The 13,693-nt window shown below is 46.9% G+C and overlaps 1 protein-coding gene across 2 annotated transcripts in view; it reads right to left on the reverse strand.

The window, feature by feature from the left end:
- The window catches only part of Uvrag (UV radiation resistance associated), a 208,816-nt gene extending 195,126 nt beyond the window's left edge, over positions 1 to 13,690 (reverse strand). The window contains exon 1 of one of the 2 annotated variants that reach the window (XM_050154442.1): positions 13,414 to 13,689. In XM_050154442.1, the coding sequence (XP_050010399.1) occupies positions 13,414 to 13,530 (117 nt within the window). In that variant the 5' untranslated portion in view covers positions 13,531 to 13,689. Of the gene's footprint in view, positions 1 to 13,413 lie in introns of both variants that reach the window. The other variant, XM_050154443.1, reaches the window with a different exon arrangement.
- Between the last annotated feature and the right edge of the window lie 3 nt (positions 13,691 to 13,693).

Consider the following 13,693-nt stretch of genomic DNA (forward strand, 5'->3'; position numbering starts at 1 on the left):
ATCCACCAACGCCGACCTGGCAATCTCTGGGCGACAGATGCGCATGCCTTCTACATAGTTCCACTTCCCCATGTAGACCAAATATAGACTTCCAGGTATGCGATATGACACTTTCTTCTTTTGCAGTGGTTGGTTGGGGGCAGACAAGGTCTCACGCTGGACTTGGACTCACTCTGCAGCTCAGGCGTCCCTCAAACCCTTGACCCTCCTGCCTCTACCAAGTAAAGTTTAGATCTGGGGTGCTCTTTCAGGTCTAGGTTTGTCCCCCAGAGTGATGCTTTAAGAGGCCACGGGGGCGGGGCCAGCAGGATCACTGGAGGTGTGACCCCAGGGCCTCCCCTACCTCTTTGGCGTCCTGCTGAGGGAGAAGTGACTCTCTGCTGCAGGAAGTACCCCCTGCCATAATCGGCAGCACCCACCACAGGACCAAAGCCACCCGACCACAGACTGAGATCTCAAAATCCATGACCCAAAATATTCCCCTCTCTGTAAGCTGATTATCTTAGGTACCTTGCGGTAACGTGAAGCTAACTAGTGAAAATAGAACCAAGTATAGTTCGTATCGGCGGAAAACTGCAGAGAACTTTAACTGTATCCACCGGTAGCTGAGTTAGAGATCCTAGAGGGAAAAGGGCAGCTCGCACGGCCATGAAGAACAAGGAATCCGTGGTGGTGCTGGAACAATGGCCGAGATGTGTTAGTCTCTCAATAGTCCACACCATCACTGTGCTGTGTGTGTTTCACAGAGAGAACGGATTTCAATGATACAATTCCTGGAGAGGCTTAGGTATAAATGGTAACATCACTGGCCCCAGGAGAGAACACAGCGGTGGAGTGACTGGGCACTGTATTCTTTTATACGCATTTTACATTAGAAAGCATAGGAATTTATTCCCTACTTTTATATGAAAAATAAATTCATACTTATAAAAAAACAGATGCAACAAATCTTTCAATGCAGACGTATGTGGTGGCCAATCCCTGCACGAGGGCGACTCAGTGGGAGGAGCCTAACCATAACCAGTAACCCTGGACTCGAGGGTTGTTCTACATTCTCCAGTCAGCAAACCACTGGTGGCTTCCCTTCCGTCTGTGTACCTGTGGTGGCTACTGGGGAATAAGGCAAAGGCTGTGAGAGCTCCCTGCGAAAACGGTGAAGCAATTTATGAAAATGAGCTGATGGGTCCGTGGGAAGGGGCGTGGCTATCGGTGGGAAAGGTAACCGGACCTAGGATTAACAGAAAGAGGCAGATTCAGGATTCATCTCCACAAAGACAAGAAAGGAGAATAAAACGAGGGTCTGATGCGGAAATGGTCAACAAAGAGAATCCCAGAACTGCGGGGCTGAGGTCCTGAGGGTCTCCTGAGCCTTCATCCCTTGGGAACACAGTCCTAGCACGGCACTGACCCCCAGAACCCTATTTTAACCAGGTCTTGGCACTTCAAATGCTTGTTTTCATGGAAGCAGAGACTTCCAGCAGACTTGCTTTGTAATGAGAAAGTTGGGACTGAAGAAAAGGGAATACTCCCATTCACATTGTCAGTAAGAAGCAAAAGTGAAACTGGACCACAAGTCTGATCCCTTGGATGGGTGCACCAAGCTTGCCTCCCAGACACCCTGCTTCAAAACCCGAGGCCTCTTGGCCTTTCAGGTCTCCTGTGTAACCCAGTTGTAGCCAGCCATGCTCAGCACTGTCTCCTCAGCATGATGGGCATCTGCTCTTCCCCTGACGTCTGTCACTCACTGCCTCAAAGCTCCCGTCACACCAGGAAAAGCAGCTTCCCTCTCCTGCCTGTGCATCAGCTTCATCTTCTGAAAGCAGGCGTCCGGCTTCTTACAAAGGTTCACGGCACTGAGATACATTGAACTTGAACATGCTGGCCCCGGGCATAGGCTAAGCAAAGTTCTAAGCCGGAACTTTGATTTCTTTATTTTCTGTGAAACGAACCAATTCTCCTTTGTGTAGCGAGGTCCTCTTACTCCTCCCATTCTGGTCAAGCTTCACTAAAAGTCTTAAGGCACCAAAGCTCAAGTGGAATCTTCAGTCCCCAAGCCCTCAGCACCCACAAACACTCTCATTTTTACAAAGTTCCCCTTGCATGCCACAGCCCAACAAACCAGAATAGTTTAGAGTCTCCTAACTACTCAGGATTCGTTAGCAACACCTCTGAATACCACCGCTACAAGAAGCAACTGAAAAACCCCAGTACTAAGATTACAGGTGAGCATCACATGACCAAGATGAGGTTTTGTGGTTGGTTGGTTTTCTTCTCACTTTTTTCCCCTCCTTCCTTCTACTGCTTGGAATGAAAATCCAGAGATTTACTACTGAGCCACATTGACAGTTATAAAGGCAAAATTATTATAAATGTAATTAATACCCGGACAGTGGCGGGATGCTGACTTGAAGGGGGACTAGAGACCAGGTCTAAAGCATCTCCAAATGCTATGTGTTCATGGCTTGGTCCCCCGTTTACACCACTGGGAAGCAGAATGACCTGTAAGGGCTGAGATCTAATGAGAGTCAGGCCGTGTGCCCCTGGAGGGATGGTGGGATGGCAGCCCCTTCCTCCCCCTTCCATATCCCAATCAATGGGCAGCTTTCTGCTGCTGTGCTCAAGCCCAGGCTGGTTCACCGTAAGGGCAAAATAATGAGACTGACCAATCTCGGACTGGAACCTCCAAACCTCCAAAGCAAACCTTTTCTCTGCATGAAATGATTATTTGGGGGAGGGAGAATTGATTGTTTTTCTTTTAGAGCTAATACAAGAGGAAAAGTTCTGTAAAGGTCATTCAATCAGCCAGCTAGATAGGAATATGAGGCCCAGAAGCTTCCACACAAAAGACCAAGGCACAGCAGAGCAGTGGTGGCGCAGGCCTTTACTCTCAGAACTCGGGAGGTAGAGGCAGGCCGATCTCTGAGTTCAAGACCAGCCTGGCCTACAGAGGGAGTTCCAGGACAGCCAGGGCTGTTTCTACTCCAACCCCTGACCTACAAAGGGACAGAAGTCACCGTGACCGTTTAATAGGCACGTCTGTGTAACAGAATTACTGTGAAGCCCTAAGTACAGGAGGTTCTTTTTTTTTTAAATTTATTTATTATGTATATAGTGTTCTGGGCACCAGATCTAATTATACATGGGTGTGAGCCATCATGTGGTTGCTGGGAATTGAACTCAGGACCTTCAGAACAGCAGTCAGTTCTTTTAACCTCTGAGCCATCTCTCCAGCCCAGTACAGGAGGTTCTGAACAAGCACATGCTCAGGTCAACCCCAGACCCTTCTCCAAACCTTATTCTGTGATTCCCTCCCTGTAGAGTTCCTGTGCTGCAGGCTGTAATGGTGAGCTGGTTTGCAGAGTTTCAGCAAACAGCTGAACCCACGGACAGGGAGATGGGAGCTCCCTGATTACAACAGCCCATGACTTGCAGCTACAGTCTGAAGCAGAAATCTTGTAAGAATCAATCCCCAGCTTCCAGGATCTAAGACTAACTCCAGGTAGACAGCTTAAGTACTGAGCCAAAGAACCAGGGAAATCAGCAACTATAGCTCAGTAGGGGTCAGCGTAGCAAAACCCCTTAGTTCCATCCCAGTAATACAATCATTCGATCGACAATGAAGTTTAACACCTAGGCACAGTGGCAAAGGCCTGTCTGTAATCTTTGCACGAGGATGACTGACAGGAATCTGAGGCCACCTTAAACTACACGGTAAGTTCCAGGTCGACAAGATGGTTCTTCCCGTGGAGGCTGACAACCCAAGTCTGGTCCCCTCAGGACCCAACCAGTGGAAGAAGAGAACAGACCCCTGAAAGTGGTCCTATGACCGCCACATATGTACACAAAATAAATAAATACGCAATTAGAAAATATTTCTAAAAGAGAATAATTCTGAAATTCTACAAATCTAAGAACTATTGTATCTTCTGGGGGAGACAAATTAATCTCTCCAGAGTAGCAGAGGCAGCTGGCTCTTCTCCTATTGTCCGGAAAATCCTCCACACAGAATAAACTCCATTTAGTCACTTCGTGGAAAGAAGCCCGAAATGCCTTCCTGTGAATGCAATGACACAGCCTACCCTCAGCCTCTCATGAACGCCCACACCCACCTGCCCACCACGCCTGAGCCTACAAAGCAACCCGGCAGGTTCGTGCACCTTTAGCAGAGACGAAACTGTAAACACTCCGTGAGTCTAAACTACAGCATTTTCATCTCCCAGACTTTTGAAAGGTTTCTGGAGATTAGCTCTCATACAAAGAATGTTTGGAATTGAGGAAGGAAATAATCCATATCCTCTCCAAGGCAGTCAGGCAGACGGAATCACAAGGTCCAGTTTCAGGACCAGTGCTAGAGCAGTCAGAGACGGCACTTCACAAATACCTACCCAGGACACGGCCAACTGGTCAGTCTTTCCTACCCAGTGCTCAGAACTGATTTCAACACTGGCTAGTGTAAACACACTCAACTCTTTAGAGCTCAGAGTCAATCGCTTAGTCACCAAACATTCAGTCATGGTAAAAGTCACCAAGTTTTTCATAGAAAAACATAAATTGGGATTCCCGTTTCTTTTACTTGCTCACTTTTTCCTTACTCAGGAATCCATGGACCAAAGTCGACACTAGTTTCAGCTTCCTGATGTATCTTGTTATTTTAAAAGGTCTGGTCACATCTTTTAGAATATTCCCCATAATGGGGAAAAAATGCTACCATTTTCACGGATGGAACAGCAAGTGCTGGGTTCCAGTGCTCGGCTTCAGGGTTATTCATCTCAGCCCAGACAAACACTGTGCACCCACAGCAATCGGCACTAAATATCACACAGCGCCAGGCTGCTGGCACGGGGAAACTGCAGCCAGCAGATGTTTGCCGTTTCCGAAACTTCAGGAGGTGGAGAGTTCACTGCTCCCAAGAACATTCAGAAAGGGACAGACTGGGTAAAGCCAGACACAAAACAGGAAGAGCAGCCCCAGAGTCCAGGGGAGGGGGCATTTCCAAGTTTCATTGGTTCACACCATGAATGGGCAGGGGCAGAATCTCAGTGTTCAGCCCTGCCCTTAAAGGGAAGTCTAAAGCAAATACCACCACCCCATTTTGGTTCCAGCCTAATGTCACCAAAACTGGGGGACACTATGTTAAAGTCTAAAGAGAAGTTAAACAAATTCTCAGCACGCACAGTCCTGACCAGGCGACCCCGGTGCTGCAGATCAGGAGCTCCTACAGATCGACCACAGAGAACCCGAGGTCTCCAGAGCATGCTCACGGCAAATAATTTCACCTCTGAGAACTTCAGGGTTTGGTCTTTTTTTTTTTTTATCTGTAAAATTCCATTATTCCAAAACTTGAGTTTCAGCCTCAGAGTCACATGGAAAACAGTGTTCACTACAGATTTAAAAAGACCACTATCATTTTAGATACAATCAAAAAGTAAATAAGTAAAGGACTCCGGCAACACAGGACAGAAGCAACGCCATGAAACCTAAAGTATACAACCCATATTTTTAAAATGTATGTCTTTCATTTTTCTAAAGTAATTCAAAGTCTCTAACTGTACACATCCCAGTACACTGAAACTGACCATTATCTGTTTGCCACAGCAGAAGTGTGTCTTGGCTTGCAGGTAGAATTACCACGGTGTATTAAAAATACACATCTGGCTGGGCAGTGAGTGGTGACACACACTCGGGAGGTAGGAGGCCGATGGATCTCCGTGTGTTCGATGCCAGCCTGGTCTACACAGAGTCCCAGAAAAGCCAGGGCTACACAGAGAAACCTGTCTCAAAAACAAACATCTGTGGCCCATGCTGCTGCACACACCTTTGGTCCTAAGACTTGGGAGGCAGAGGTAGCTGAGTCTCTATGTTTTCTTTTCATTTTGTTTATTTTTTTTTTTTCTTTTTGGTTTTTGAGACAGGGTTTCTCTGTCCTGGAACTAGCTCTTGTAGACCAGACTGGCCTTGAAATCACCTGCCTCTGCTCCCTGTGCTGGGATTAAAGACTCGCCAGCTTGAGTTTCTATGTTTTCAAGGCCAGCCTGGTCTACACAGTAACTCCCAGGACAGCCAGGGCTACATAGACGGATGACCCTGTCTCAAAAATAAATACAAATGTAAGATGCACACTTGGAAACTGTGAAGATGTAAATTCTGTCATCTCAGCGCTCGCCGCAGCCCCGACTTTCAATTCTGTCCTGTTCCCAGTCACTTTCACTTCTGGATTTTCTAACCAAGAACTAAGAACTGTGATTCTGAGAAGAAATCTCTCCATAAACACAAATAAGAAAATAGCTTTCCTCTTCACAGAAAAGCTAAGCATTTTCTCAGGAAGAACAAAAAATAACAACAAGATAAGAACTTAAATTCTTGATGGAATTCTGTCATAGAAAAGTGACTTGAAGATGTGACATCGGAAGTTCCCAAAGTTTCCCCGTGGTTTGGTTACAAGAGCCAACCCTGCTCAGAAGTTCCCATGCTTTCATTTTACAGACACAACTATAGATTGCCGTTCCTTGCTGTGGTCAAGAGGTTTGATAAATACTTAGGAAATGAATAACGCTACAGAGCAGAGCATTGGCTGCAAAAGGCATCTTTCCCCAGGAAGATCCAGCTTTCCCGTGCCTACCCTGGCCTCACCAACACAACAGACCGGGAAAAAAAAAAAAAATCAGAGACGTACGTCCGGGTAAGTTGTATGCCTGTAATCCCAGAATTTGGGAGGCAAAGGCAGGTGGATCTCTTTGAGTTCAAGGCCAGCCTAGCTATATAGTATTTCATCAACTCTGTAAGCTATTTCATTCTTTAAGGGAAGTCACATAAGCAACTAAATACTGAGTTACTACTTCATAATCAACACGCTGCTAAGTGCAGATGCTGTTGGAGTTAAATATAAAACATGATGGCCGTAAACATTTAGGCATTTTTAAACCTTTTCATCAGAACCCTACAGAGTGGGTGGCTACAGGCAGTCCCTAAAGTGGACACTCCCTTTGACTTTTAAGAAAGTCACCTAAGACCTCTCTGGGCGTGGTGGTGCATGCCTTTAATTCCAGCACACAGGAGGCAGAGGCAGGCGGATCTCTGTAAGCTCGAGGCCAGCCTGTTCTACAGAGTGAGTTCCAGAACAACAGAGATATACACAGAAACCCTGTCTCCAAAAGGAAAAAGAGAAAGAAAGAAGGGAAAGAGAGAGGAAGGGAAGGAGAGGGGTAAGGAGGGAGAGAGAGAAAGTCAGTCACTTAGTCCTCAGGTTCCTCGTCTGTAAAAGTGTATCACTGGAAATAATTTATGTAGATACTCCGTTCCCAAGGGAGTGGGGGAACAAATCCCCACTCTTTAAGTGTGATCTTCACAGAGCAACTTGGTCCCAAGGAGCAGATTAGGGAAGAGGGACAGGAGGAGCAGATGTACCAACCAGGCTTTCGATTTTGGCGTCAACCTGCTCCCAATCATGACACAGAGACTTCTTAGTAATGAATATTTGGCCTAGCTTAGGCTCATTTCTGGATAACTCTTTATTTCTCTTTATCTACCTTTGCCTTGGGGTTTCTTATCTTTCTATATGCCTCATGTTCCTGCTATCTCTAAGTATGGCTGGCTGGTGTCTGCCTGGCTTCTGTCCCTGGGCGTCATCCTCGTTCTCCCCTCTCTTCTTCCTCTGTTTTTTGTTTGTTTGTTTGTTTGTTTTTTATTTACATTTTTGGAGACAGGTTTTCTCCTGCCCTAGCTGTCCTGGAACTAGCTCTAGTAGACCAGGCTGGCCTTGAACTCACAGAGATCCACCAGCCTCCGCCTGGGATTAAAGGAGTGCATGGCCATTGCCCAGCTTCCTCTCATTCTTCTTGAGCCCCACTCATCTCGGGAAAGGAGCTGGCCCCTGAGTTAATCATCAAAAGTCTTTACACAATGATCTCAAAAACCCTGAGGGTGAGCACCCCCACTTCCCCACACAGCTCTCTTCCATCTGGCTGCTCCCCATCTCCTCCACAATGAACCAGTAAACCAAAAGGTTTCCTGGTCTTGGGAGTCCAGAAGTTCTGGAAAGCCCGGGATTAAGATAGGCATTTGAAGGGCATGGGGGCAGGGCTGAGCCTTTAATCTTTGAACTCCAGGTAGCTAGCATCACAAATTAATTATAGGTCACACTGCTGGTACCCACTGGAGAACTATATGGTTCTGGAAGAAGTCCCCACTATGAAAAAAAATTCATATTAATGCCACACAGAAACATCCTACAAAATATGTGACCAGTAAGCAAAACAGTCAAGGGCATCAAAAAAAAAAAAAAAAAAGGTTCGGAAGGTGTAACTGTAAAAAGTGTAAGAAACTGTCACAGCTAAAAGGAGGCAGGACAACTAAATGCCACGTGGCATTTATGCACAGAAGAAAGGCAGGTGAACAGCAAGGATCACTGACTAGACAGGATGGGTGAGGCTTGCAGGAGGGGCCAGTCTTACACAGGCCACCATGAAGAAGGAACCCTGGAAACATTACGCTGAGGGAAAGCAGGCAGAGACAAAAGCACAAACACGGAGAATTCATGTACCCACAGAACCCAGATGGTCAAATTCATAGAAAGTAGAAGAGAGCTTTGCCACAAAAGGGCGAGTGTGGAGGAAAACGGAGAGCTAGCTGTGTCCTGGGTGTGCAGGCTGTGCCTGGGAGGATGAAAAAGTTCCAAGAAGTGACAGCTGTACCACACGGAGCATGTTCTTAATGGTGCTGATTCCTCACTATTAAAACGGAGGGCTGGACGGATGGCTCGGAGGTTAAGAGCATTGACTGTTCCTGCAGAAGACCCAGGTTCAAATTCCTAGCACCCACGTGGCAGCTCACAACCACCTACAACTCCCTTTTCAGGGTGCTCTGCAAGAACCAGACACACCTGGGAAGCACAGACATTCAAGCAAAATACTACAGGGGAAGTTCAAGGCAAGCTTGGGCTGTTTAATGAGACCTTGTCTCAAAAACAAACAAACAAACAAAAAACAGAGAAAAGAGCTGGGCGCGTGGTGCACGCCTTTAATCCTGCACCCTGGGGAAACAGAAGCAGGTAGGTCTGTGAGTTCCAGGCCAACCAGAACTATACAGTAAGACCCTGTTTCAAAAAAAAAGTAGAGAAAGAGTTGAGGCTATAATTCGGTGACAGACGACAGGAGTGGCCCAGCGTGTGTGAGGTCCTGGCTTCAGTTCAGGGACTTCGATGACGACGATGGTACAAGTAGGCAAGCATTGCCCTAGGAGTGAGAGAGCTTGAGTACAAATCTCCAGGACCAACACAAAGCAAGACTTGCTTACTGTGTAATCCAGATACTCCTACAAAATGCAGGCATCTAGCCTTCTGTAGGCCACAGAAAAACAAGGTTCTCCTTCTAAAACAAGGTGGAAACTGACATCGGAGGCTGTCCTCTGACCCCCAGTTCCATGCTTCCTAACTAATGCAGAAGCAGAAACACAAAGATAAAATTAATAATAATAATAATAATAATAATAAAGGCTAATAGCTCTAACTCACTTCTCTCAAAAACCAAAACAAAGAAAGGAAAGTAAAAAGGAATCTTCAAGACAATAAAAACCATAAGCAAAACAATTAGAAAAGTGGCCAGGTGGTAGTGGCACACGCCTTTAACCCCAGCACTCAGGAGGCAGAGGCAGGCGGATCTCTGTGAGTTCGAGGCCAGCCTGGTCTACAGAATGAGTTCCAGGACAGCCAGGACTACTACTCAAAGAATCCCTGTCTTGAAAAACCAAAAACAATTAGAAAAATGAATGTTAAGGACATGAACATGAGCTTCACAGAGGAAATTCAAGTAGCAAAATATGTAAATATATTAAAACTCACAAAGCTGGGCAGGAAAACTGAGAGCATGTGCTTAGCATACTGTCTAATATGCAATAAAGGAAAACCAACAGCTAAAGAAACGTACATTTAAATACCAAATACATACATATGTATATGTACTGTGTACATATATGTGTATGCACATGTGACCACACATATATGGTTTCAATCAATAAACTCGGGTTAGAAATATCCAGAGTTAGCAAAAAATAAAGAGAAACTGGCTCTAATACAATGGTATGAGTGTAAATAGAAAGACTCCTATGGGTTTAAATACAGAGAGAGAGAGAGAGAGAGAGAGAGAGAGAGAGAGAGAGAGAGAGAGAGAGAGAGAGAGAGCGAGCGAGCGCCCGGAGTGGTAGCTTATGCCTTTAATCTTATCAGTAACAGCAAATTAATCTCTGTGAGTCTGAGCTCAGCCTGATCTAAGTAGTGAGCACCAGGCAAGTCAAACATAAGCAAACAAACACACTACCAATCCTGTGTTTTCACTGAGCTAACTTCATCCTACAGACATCACGTGTACTCCGAGATCCTTCTGCACGGCCACGCGGTGCAGTGGAATAGAGAATTTCTAGAAAGAGTCCCAAAACCCTACAACAGTGAGGGGTGGGTGATATCACACACCTGCAATCCTAGCACTCAGGAACCTCAGGCAAGGGTTCTGCAGAACGTAAACTAAGACCCTGTCTCAAAGGAAGGGGCAGTGTCCCGGGGATGACACAGGAGTGGTCCACTGGCCTCCACACACTTGTGCGCCAATATGCACACAAACACACGTATATAGACAGATGAAAAATATGGGTGAAACACATTATATGGAAGACCATGCAAGAAAAAAGTCTAATAGCTACATTCTGTAATATTTTTAAATAAAAAGGTGTAAGCCAAGTTAGGAACAGTCAATCTTAAATTTTCCATTTAAACAAAAAAACCAAAGCCTCGTGCGAGATTAGGTGTTCACGTGTATTTATAAGTACATTTTCTAAGAGTATGTATCTTTTATGAATTTCTTTTTTTAATGTTTTATATTCTTTATTTTTTAATTAATTGTTTTTATTTATATGTGCATTGGTGTTTTGCCTATGTGTATCCCTGTGTAAGGGAACTGTAGTTCAGACAGGTGTGAGCCACCACGTGGATGCTGGGAATTAAACCTGGTCCTCTGGAAGAGCAGTCAGTGTTAACTGCTGAGCCATCTCTGTTTATTTTTAATTTTTATTTTATGTGGATTGGTGTTTTGCCTGCATGTATGTCTGTATGAGGGTATCAAGCCCCTGGAACTGGGGTTACAGACAATAAGCTGGCATGCGGAATTGAACCCAGATCCTTTGGAAGAGCAGCCAGTGCTCTTAGCTACTGAGCCTTCTCTCCAGCCTTTTTATAAATTCTTAAAGGAACATGTGACCTCCAAAAGGGTAATCACTAAAAGCCTCTAAAAACGTCTGCATTCCAAGTATCTGAGAATGTGGCTGGGGCGCTTTGGAGGAGGAAAGAAATTCTCTCAGTTAAGCTTAATATTAAGGACACATTAAATTAAAGGTCTCTGCCAAAAGGTCTCTGTGGTTTTGGAGCCTGTCCTGGAACTAGCTCTGGTAGACCAGGCTGGTCTCGAACTCACAGAGATCCGCCTGCCTCTGCCTCCCAAATGCTGGGATTAAAGGCGTGTGCCACCACCGTCCGGCCCTGCTAAAAATTTTTAAATTAAAATAAGAAAAGGTAAACTATATATGTCTTATACATAATTCTGTGGGCTCTTCTAGGCAAACTCAAATCTCTTCTAAAAGCAGATAATGTCAACCCTATTGGAACTTGTGTTATATAGTAAATTAATATATTAATCAACAAAATGCTTATGTTAAAAAATATTTATTTCAGCCAGGCAGTGATGGCGCACGCCATTAATCCCAGCACTAGAAAGGCAGAGGCAGGCAGAGTTCGAGGCCAGTCTGGTCTACAAGAGCTAGTTCCAGGACAGTCTCCAAAGCTACAGAGAAACCCTGTCTCCAAAAAAAAAAAAGTTTTCCAAAACATGAATAATTTTGATCTAGAAAGCTAAATTAATATCAACCACAGAAGGAATGTGTTTTTGTTATATACGTTGCCTAACAGTTAGGATGACACTCCCAGGAAGCCGTAAAGAGCTTGCCAAGCTCATGCCACATCCAGCTGCAAACTTAGGCCGGCCACTAGCAGCAACCCAGAAACCCGACAAATACATGAATTGAGTCCATGGACAGTTTGCTTGGATTATTCCCGCTGGTGTTAAACTGTGAACTGTTATTCACAGAGCAGGCTTTGTGTAGTAAATGATGATTTCTCTTCTCCAACCCCACACGTTCTCATAGTTCCCCTAGACTAAGCCCATCTAGATCCCGAACTCCCAGCACCCCCTCGAAATCCACCTCCCACACATAGAAAAATTCACACTTGGATGCCCAATCCACATACAACTCTCTTCAGCCACACTCTCAAAATGTAATCCAAACCACCTTCCAACTCTTAATACTCTCCACAAAGTCCCTGCCCAACTGCACCACAAAACCAGGGCACATGCCTTCTGATCTTTTAAGCCCTCTCCCACCACAGAGCCTCGCTTCCAGCAATTAATGATGTTTCCCTACTGGCAGGGCACCGGGTAGCGGGGTGTGCAACCTTTCCCTTCCTTTACGTTCCGATCCACTTCATGCCTGGCCCTCTCTAGCCTCCGCGCTCTAGTGTAGCTCCTTCCTGTCTCGGGCAAGGATGGAAAGTTACAGGAAGGGGCTAAGGAAGCTTGCTCTGTCCTGTGGACGGTGGTGGAGTCGCTGCTCAAGCCTCAAGCAAACTATGCCCGGTGCAAGGGCTGCAGTCAGACCCTGTCTGAGGAAACCCAGCCCCACCAGTAACAGGAAGGCAGTGGACAAGCCTGTTTCTAGAACTGAAAAATCGGGATGATAAAAACAGCTGTCTCACGGAGTTGTGAGGATTCAATGAGCACTTTGCACAGACCTAGGAGCACGGTAACCTCTCCGTGACTGACAGTTTCTCCCGGTCCTCTTCAGTGCAAAGGTCCCTGCAGAGTCTCACCCATGAAGGGAGGGCAGTAGAAGACACACTCTATAGACAGGCGGGTGTCATCAAGAATTTTGTCAGATCCCCAAAGTCAGTGTTCTCTCGTCCTCCTTACACCCCTGCAACCTAAGATCCAAGATATGAAAACATACTTCAGATCCTCCGTCCAGGCGTTCACCCGAGGGAGTGAAGTGTGCCATGAGGATATGAGACTTGGGAGAGAAACCCCGACGTCCCAAATACCTTCCTCAGGAGGAGCAGAAAGAAGCACCCCATAACGCTAAGAATAAGTGCAAGAAAACCGACTCCTGGGCGCTGGAGCGAAAGGAAAAGCGCGGCGTCGGCCGGCAGGGCGCAGGGCTCCCCGGCGCCTATCAGAGGGATGCAGAGGTCTGAGCGCGGGAACGCCCGGCTCCCCCAACCCAGGACGCGGGGTCCTCCTCCTGACAGCTCTCCTCAGTCCCGCGAGCCCAGCCGACCTCCTCTCCCGGCCATCTCCGCCCCCCGGCTCGCGGCCGCCTCACCTGCTGGGACGGCAGCTCCACATGCAGGGCCCGCGCGGGGGCACCGGGCGGCAGCGCGGCGGACGGGCCCGGGGGTGGCAGGGGCACCGGGCCCCCGAGCGAAGCACTGGAGCTCATCTGGACCCCGGGGCCGCCAGGCGGCCAGGCGGGCAGTCCTCCCGCATCCGCCGCAGCCTCCGGAGCCGCTATCCGCCGAGCCCCTGCAGCTTAGAAACGAACCACCCGAGAGCCCCGGCAGCTCGGCGCCCGGACTAGACACCGCCGCTGGCTAAGGAAGAGC

The sequence above is a fragment of the Alexandromys fortis genome, unplaced genomic scaffold, assembly GCF_014885135.2.
Source record: "Alexandromys fortis isolate MF-2015 unplaced genomic scaffold, M_Fortis_MF-2015_v1.1 scaffold_77, whole genome shotgun sequence".
NCBI lineage: Eukaryota > Metazoa > Chordata > Mammalia > Rodentia > Cricetidae > Alexandromys > Alexandromys fortis.